The sequence below is a fragment of the Sinocyclocheilus anshuiensis genome, unplaced genomic scaffold, assembly GCF_001515605.1.
Source record: "Sinocyclocheilus anshuiensis isolate Anshui unplaced genomic scaffold, SAMN03320099.WGS_v1.1 scaffold694, whole genome shotgun sequence".
NCBI classification, from domain to species: Eukaryota; Metazoa; Chordata; class Actinopteri; order Cypriniformes; family Cyprinidae; genus Sinocyclocheilus; species Sinocyclocheilus anshuiensis.
The window spans coordinates 2185668-2194246 of record NW_015542477.1 but is presented as its reverse complement, the minus strand read 5'-3'; the positions used below and the strand labels follow the sequence as shown (position 1 = coordinate 2194246).

The window sequence follows — 8579 nt, the reverse complement described above, 5'->3', positions numbered from 1 at the left end:
ACACACACACACACACACGACGCGTTACTCTGCGCTGCGCAAAACTCCGCATTTGAACAGTCAATAGGAAATACTTAAACTGATAACAAAACATACTTAGTCGCTAATTCAGAAGCGCCAGATTGTCATAGCCAAGTCAGAATTACCTCCTCTCCTAGGTTCACGAAACGGTCGTCCATAAAATGCATTGCTGTTCTGTTGCAAGTAATCTTGAAGATTCCTAAATGCATCTACTTTCGGAAGGCCAAATAAAGTGCTTTTGCTTTCACCTAGAAACACACAGCGTCTCCCTGACATGGCTGCTTCAACACTAACTGCGGTTACTGAAACCACGCCTTCTTTCTTTGCGTGCACATATTTCCACATAGTGAGGTAGATATGTGGGGGCGTGGCAGAGTCTTAACTTTGATAAAGAATATCTCTTTGGATTTGAGACTTTAGTCTTTGCAACTTCAGGGATCTTATCTATGCACAATCAGCTTGTAACACTCCAAAGAGAAAGGAAAATTTGAAATCGCATCATATGACCCCTTTAATTATTGACACTAATTTGAATCAGTACATTATAATGAAAACAATATCTTAAAAAAGGAAAAGCATGTTTTTGCGATCAGATTTTTTAAACCGGTAAACTCCTGTAAACTTTTCAGTACAAGGATCTAGTAAACGAATGCCTTCAAACAGTAGCCTAAGTTCAAAACAGCTACAGAGAAAACACGACCGGTTTCATTAGAGATTGCTTAAAGTCACGTCCAGAATTAGTCTTTTCAGCATGTATTTGGCTTAAAAGCACAAGTGTTTTATAATGGAAGTGAAATAAAAAGCGCCCATCTATTTAAAAAAAAAGTGTCTCACACGGCTCCGGGGGGTGAACAAAGGCCTCCTGTAGCGAATCGATGCATTTTTGTACGAAAAATATCCATATTCAAAATGGACTGCTGAATCCATATTCAACTGCTGAAGCCTGAAGGTGTTTTTTAGATTCTGAATGGATCCGTATAGTAGCCTGTACAGTCAGGTCAAGGCAGTAGGTTTAGTGATCTTTTGGCGTCTCCTTGTGGTCCTGTTTGATATCGCAGCTTGACTAGTGCTCAATTGTATTAAAAATGCTCTAAACAATTTTATTATAATTTTTTTTTGCACTATATAGTATAGCCTATACATAAATTGTAAAAGGCCCGTCACTGTATGCCATAGGAGAAACAGTCAGTCAAACATAGGAGTAGAGCTGCACAATTCTGGATAAATTTATCGCAATTTTTTTTTTTGGTATCAAATAGAGATCATGATTCTCCTACAGATAACTAAACAAAATAGCTTGTCGTGGTTCAGACAAAATGTTAATTGTTGCAGTCTATGTAATTTTTTACATTTTAATTATTTATTGCAAAATCTGCACCTCTTTTGTTGCTAATATTAATTTCATGATCCTTACTCCAGTAAGTCAAGTAGCAGAAGTTACAGAAAGTGAAAATGTGCAAATACTATTGGCCCATTTTGAGGTGAACTAAATATGCAAGACTAGTCTTGACTCTTACATGTCACTGTTTAGAACACAGGCCGTTCACCCTTTGCTGGGCCGCTTAAAAAAAAATGGGGGCATAAATTAAGAGTATACCCACTTCTCCAGGCACCACTACACCACTGATAAGGATCCAACTTCTTATATAAAAAAAAGACACAGCGAGAGCCTGAAAGATAATGCAATTATTACTTTGGATGAGAGAAATAATCTGCTGCATACTGAAATGTCTTTCTGACCAGAATCTATTGGAGAATGGGCAATTGAGTTCATCCACCAAACAAGCCAACCTATAATTAGTTCGAAGAAATCACTGAACATTAACTTCTGCTTGCACAGTAAAAATAACAGAGCTAACCTTTTAAGAGATGCTCTCTGCAATGTGTTAACTCAAGGTCAAAGGAAACGAGGCAGGCCGGTCTCTCAGTTCCTCTACCTAGCAGTTTCAAATCCACAGCTCCGTTTCCATCAAGGTCTGCACTTTCACTTCAGCTTTTCATCACCGGCTCAGACGGCGTCTTGAGATAAAGCTACATCAGTGACCTTTTCCATCAAATCTGCTGCTGCGTTAGCAATTACATTCAGTCTGTTTCAGCACAGCGTTCAGTCCAAGCAATTACATTCAGTCTGTTTCAGCACAGCGTTCAGTCCAAGCATCATCCCGTGAAGTTCCTGTTGCCCCCTCTACTGTTACATGTTGATCCTATTCTGTTTACTCACAGCAGATGGTAATGGGCTCCAAAAAAGTCAGTTTCAACAACTACAGCATTGTGTTTATCCATAGTGAGTGTTGTGGAACATCTGCCGGGAGAACGTAGTAGCTTGTGGTCAAACATGAATTAAGGATGGTTATTTAGTGAGGGTGGTAAACATCCTGTGCTTTAAGGAAATAAAACCATTCCAAACATCATGGTGCTAACGCCTACACTGGTTTACATACTGCGAGAGGCATAGAGGTGCAAGCTGGGAAGAAAGTTTTTGCACATTTGCGGAAAACACAAACTTCCCCGAATGTTCCGGAGTTGTTAAGCAGCTTTAAACCGAGCAAGCTGAGTAAGGAGATTTAAACAGACGGCTGCCACTTGTGAGAAAGTGCAATATATTACCTTTTTCAGAGGGGAATTAGCTCTCTTGAAGGGCTCTCGGAGCTTTAAAAAAAAAACGTTTCTGGACATGACGAGGCTGGAAGAGGTAGAGTAAGGAATGGGGTTAATACACTGTGATTTCACAGTCAGTGTGAATGCAAAACAGCTCCCTGGACCGTCCCCACTGTCTGTGGCCTGCTTAAAGGCCAAACCTCAAGAGATATTTTCTTCTGCGAGTTTGAGAACAGTACATCTTACATCTCTATCACTGTTGAAAGCAGTCTCTCCGTCATCTGCTCACACCTCAAAGCCACAGGAACATTAAAACATCTGCCAATCTTCTCATTATGCACGACAACTGAGAAGCAAACACGTCAATGAGGCCAGGTCTGAGGCTTCAGCGAAGTTCAGCGTGTACTGCATGGCTCCACGCTTCTCTCCACAATGCTTTCCATCTCTGTCACTAAAAAAGACACTGAGGAGATTAAAGCACAAGAGATCCAACATGGAAAGGCTTAAGATTGCCACCTCAGCCCCAGACACAGCAAAGCTTGCCAATCTCCACTAGATTCAATACATCCGGCCCATTCATGCCTGTTCCAGACCACTGTTTTGTCCGCCTCTTAACGTCAATACTAATAGATAGTAATGCATTTAGATCTTTCCAGTAAGAGAAGACACTCAGAACCTCAGCAATCCTCTGATAGTTTTCAAGCAGGGTTGACAAATAGTAACACAGACTTGGTGAATAATTAAATAGTGTAGTTAAAAAAAAAAACAGGGTATAATAAAAAGAAAATAATTAAAAGGGGTTAAAAAAAAAAAAAATGTTTGCTTTTAAAATTTTTCAAACATTTCAATTGAAAAAAAAAAATTCAAACATTTAAAGCTCAAAAGTTTTTTTTGTTTTTTTTTTAAGAAAGTTTTCAGTGCATATATTTGTGGAATGAATCACAAAGTTACACCAAAACTATACATTATAAGTTATTTAGGAACTATTTTGTCCTCCACAAACTGTCCAACGTTGCATGGCAGAGATGATATTTATGGCAGGAGGGTGCTGGGGGAGAGAGACAGAAAAAGAGACTCCCATTGTTGGTCTCAGGAGCTGTAGTATAATTACTATAGCACATGCGGGGGCCTCTATGAAGATGCCTGGCTGCAGGCCGGGGACCAGCTTTCTGTACTGATGTCTCCCCACAGCCCCACTGCACTATGAATGAACTCTCCTTGCTTTTCCACATAGCTCTTTCTCCCGTTTCCCTCCTCTCTTACTGCCTCTTCTGTCCTTTCTCCACATCTCATTCAGAGGGCTCAATAATAAGGAATGTTTCTGCTGGCCTAAGCCAATGTCATACACACATTAATTCCAATGTATTATTTACAATTATGTACTATTACATTATATAATATATACCAAATGGTATATATCATGTATTAGATTTATTATATTCTATTTATATTGAGTGCCAAACAATATTATTTTTATCATTTTGAAATTTTCCATTATAACTAATGCGTTCAATATCGAAAACCTAATCTGTGTGAGCTAGCCAAGATGTTACCGTGGCAACATATTTAAATTAGCAGAATTTTTAATGTTCAGAGAAAACCAAACGTTTCTGCTTGCAAGCCACAAAAAACATGTGCATGTTCATCAATCACAAGAAACCGTGACAGCACAGCACTAACCTGACTAGCCACAGTTCAATCAACTAGCATTGGGCCATCAAACCATAGTTATTGTTAAACCCTGCACTCATCTCGATTTCTTGACCTTTTGTCTTCCCTCCCTTCCTCTCTATAATCTACAAAATCAAACATTACTACCCACCCTTTGTGTGGGACAGGGAGCCAAAGACTGGAAGGCAAAGTAGAGGATCTCTTCCTGGAGATTTAAGACAGAGTGACACAGCAGACGTGGAGGAGCTGTCAGCCGATATCCCTGCTCCTGTCCAGAGCGAATGTCACAGTTTCTGGATACGACAACGTGCCAGGATGGCCTGTCAGTAGGTGTCCGCAGGCTAACAAATGCTGCTTTACCTCTTCATCACCCTCCAAAACTTTCATTTCAATCATCTTCTCACCCCTGCAGAATCTGGTGAGACTGGACTCGAAAGCATTACTAAAATTAAACTCTTCTGCCAAAACCCGAGCCAGAGTTGCCAATCAAAAGCACTGGGATATAAACCAACAGCTGAAACACTATTATTTGCGGGCAGTATCAAACGCCTTATGATACGTTTTCAAACTGTGCACTATTTTCCCAAATAGTCAGTGGCCTAAATGCAGTTTAATTGATGTGAGGCTACGCTCTAAACCAGATGCTGGAAATGTTACGCTTGGCTGTCAGTAAAACAGAATGCTAAGATTTTCCTCTTTAGTCAAGGGCCGTGTTTCATGTCTGAAAAGCACAGGCTGACCCAGAGCTCTAATGGCCCTTGGGGAGAGTATTCTGCATGTGTCAGCTTATGCCTGAGACACACTTGCTCTGTTAATAATCTCTCTCACTTTGTTCTCACCCTGCGCAGAGTCTGCCTGGCCCACCAAGGGTTTAGATCCAGAGGGGGTCGGTCTCTTTCATTAGGGCTTCTGTTCTTGATTGGATTTCCATGATAATTAGCCATGACTCAAGCTGACATGAAGCACCAGAGGATACTCAACGAACAGACCAGTCATGTGACCTGACCTCTCCTGTGTCTATGTCCATCCGGCAGGACGTTCAAAGGGCAACAGATCAGTGTCAAAATTAAAGGCCATACGAGTTATGAGACTGACAACTGTGATAACGCATGAAGATGATCTTAAAAACCGTCTGCTGGTGTTAAAACAGACTTCTCAAGCACGATGCACATAGAATAAAAGTGAAATCTCGGCTCTATTTCTTTCGTTTCACTTTGCAATGGACAAAACCAAATACATATGTACAAATCACTGACCAGACCAGACCATAAGTGGAAAAAAAGCATCCTACCTGTCTTGTGACTGTTCTTCATACATTCTCTCCTTGGCTTCCTTAAAGAGGCGGATTGCTCTTTTGGATTTCTTCATCAGGCTGTCGATGTACACTTTGAAATAGTCATTCTCACTTAGCTGAGTAAGTCTCTGGTTCTCTTCATATTTGCACAGAATCAGCCTCAGGTGCTGGTAAGTGTCAGGTAAAATATCCAGGATGTACGGAGGACTGTTCTTCAGCTGTAGTCTGGGGTTCTGACACAACCTCACCTAAAAAAAAAAAATAAAAAAAAACAGCGTCGGCTTAAAAAAAACCAACTCCTCTTCACTGGGAACAAAGTAAATAGCAATTTTTACTAAACAATTTATTTTGAACAAAGAAAAAATTCAAAGGTAGGTGGTACTACTGATAAATCTTTTATAAAATATTTGTAGTAATGATAGATGCACAGGAAATAAACCACATAAGATATAGTAGAAATGTATACATTAATATATAAATAAAAAAAATAAATCACAAAAGGACTGCTTATATAAAATAAATAGTTACAAATAAATGTTTTATTACATAAAAGGGTGTTCAAAATATACATTTCTGTGAGATATACAAGTTCTAATGATAGATAGATAGATAGATAGATAGATAGATAGATAGCTGGGTGGATTTCAGCTACGTACAAACTTCTCGAGCTTGCCGCCACACAGTAAACTGTTTGCTACACTGTATCAAACAAACGCTTCCAAACAACCGACTTCATGGAAAAGTCTCAGCGCGGGAGAGCAGAGGAAGCACTGTTGCGTCATCGGCAGCAAGACTGTAAACATACTCAGGACACTTACTACTTTGTCCATGAGTTTCCATGTCTTCTCTACGGTCCGGCGGTCCGCGGCCGCCTGCTTGGGGGGTCCGACAGCGTCCTGGATGGCGTCAATAATGCCTAAAATACGGCCTTTCCGATTGTTAGGTGGTCGTCCACTGAGAGCAGTTGCCATTTTCTGCACACTGTAACACACAGAAATGTCGCTCCTGAAGGCAACAAAACACTTGTGGGCAGATATGTGGCAGTATAAATGAGCTGTACCAGCACGGAAAACATTGGTTCTTTTCTATCAGTCCAGCGTTTAGTACAAAGTCAATTAAAATGCTTGAACTTTGTAACTGTAAGCAATAGCAACGCCATTAACCAATTTAATCCGTTATACTGGTTATATTTGTGAACATTAGTTGGAAACCATGAAAAACTTACGATATACAAATACACCTATCATATACGGCACATGTAATGTTTATATCACTGGTCACGTTTGTGAAACCCTTTGAATAACTAACTTATTAAATCACATTCTAAAAGTTTTTAAAAACACTTTCAGAAAATAAGTATGCAGTTTGTTTAATAAGGTTGTCTATGCAGTAAAATACATGTGCCCAATTAACTGGGAATAATTTGGGGATTAAACCGTTTAAAACCCACCCTACAAAAAGGGTTACAGTGTTGCACTATTTAAAAGACCACGTAACATAAATGCGTTGTAGTAAGAAACGCAACTTGATGTTCAAAGACTATGACAACTCATAAGCCAAAGCAAGGACCTTAAATTCACTGTAAATTGCGGCAAATTGCCCTTTTGTATCATCTATAAACTCCAGACTTACTGCGGCAAAAGGAAACCAGTGTAGCTGCCAAGACAGGGAATGTCAGAGTTCCTGAGTTGAAGCTTTAGGGAGGTCCCCAAAACAAAAGCAACAAAAACACAACGCCAATGCCAAAAAACTGTTACATCTCTGCCCAGATGTTCAGAAACTAGAAGCGGCTTTTCGTATCCTCAAGCTGAAACCGTTTAAATGCAGTACAATCCCGCTTTTCTCGCTGTCTGATATAGTCGTGTCACCGCTCGCTTAAAAATCAGTACTGGAACAAGAAGCAGGCAAACCAACAGGGATGAGCCGAGTGGGCGGAGCCGATGACGCAATCGCTCTCAAGTGGCCAATCAGAAGGCGGGAATGTTCTCAGAGGTGATGGAGTCCTCCAATCGCCAATTAGAGTGGAGACTTTAAGTGCATACTTAATATTTCCGTACATGAAGAGGCAATGAAATCGTGCAAAGCGTTTTGTAGGTTGTCCCTATTATGCAAATTGTACATTCAGTCGTCTTCACTTTCTCCGATGGAAACAAGTGTTATGGCAAGCCACATCAGCATTTATTCCTTAAAAATACCTAAAATATTGTATGTATTATAATGTATTATTTTATAATTCAATAGTGACTAGTATATTTTTTCACTCTTACTATTCAATAGATAATTCCATTTCCAACTTCTATTGAATTAGTCACTAATTCAATAGAATAGTATCTAGTATTCAATAGTATCTAGTATTAATTAGATACTAGTACTTTTTTTCAATTGTCACTGTCCAGTAACTATTCCATTGTTAGTGATAATGATACTAGTGACAAATGGAACAGATACTAGTATCTCATAAATAACTCCTACTATAACTAAAATAGACACTAATAACTATAATTACTAGTACCATAGATTAACTAGAAGAAGAAGTAACTGGAATACTACAAAGTTGACATTTAGAATTGTTGAATTAGGAAAGTGACAAGTAGCAATGGAAAAAGTACTAGAATCTAATGAATAATTGAATAAAATAGGAAGGCTACTACTAATGTAAAAACAGATATGACTATACTCGTTAGTTTAAAAGAATAAATGTCAAATTAGCTTTCCACACAAGTCCCGTTGTTTAGCTGCCCTATAACCACGTGGGCCATTGGCGGAACATTTTGTCTTGATCCTTTAATAAGGAATGTCTTGCTCTTCCTCTTCTACATATTCTGTCTTCATCTCCTTCTGTTCATCTTCCTCATGTTTGTATTCTAAGCTGGATATTCACAGTCATGGAAAATCTGGAAATATCTGGGATTTCAGCATTTTGATTTCTAGGCCTGGAAGATACAATTCATCCAGAGTTTTGTCTGTTAAGACCTGTTTTGTTTGTGAACGGTTC

The 8579-nt window shown here is 39.2% G+C and overlaps 1 protein-coding gene across 1 annotated transcript in view; it reads right to left on the bottom strand.

Annotated features, from left to right (window-relative positions):
* LOC107693962 (E3 ubiquitin-protein ligase CBL-B-like) overlaps window positions 1-7472 on the bottom strand; it is a 70525-nt gene extending 63053 nt beyond the window's left edge. The window contains exons 1-3 of the mRNA XM_016493544.1: window positions 7217-7472; window positions 6403-6565; window positions 5582-5832 (exon numbers count right to left, since the gene is read on the bottom strand). Of these exons, the coding sequence (XP_016349030.1) occupies window positions 5582-5832; window positions 6403-6555 (404 nt within the window). The 5' untranslated portion in view covers window positions 6556-6565; window positions 7217-7472. The remainder of the gene's footprint in view (window positions 1-5581; window positions 5833-6402; window positions 6566-7216) is intronic.
* Between the last annotated feature and the right edge of the window lie 1107 nt (window positions 7473-8579).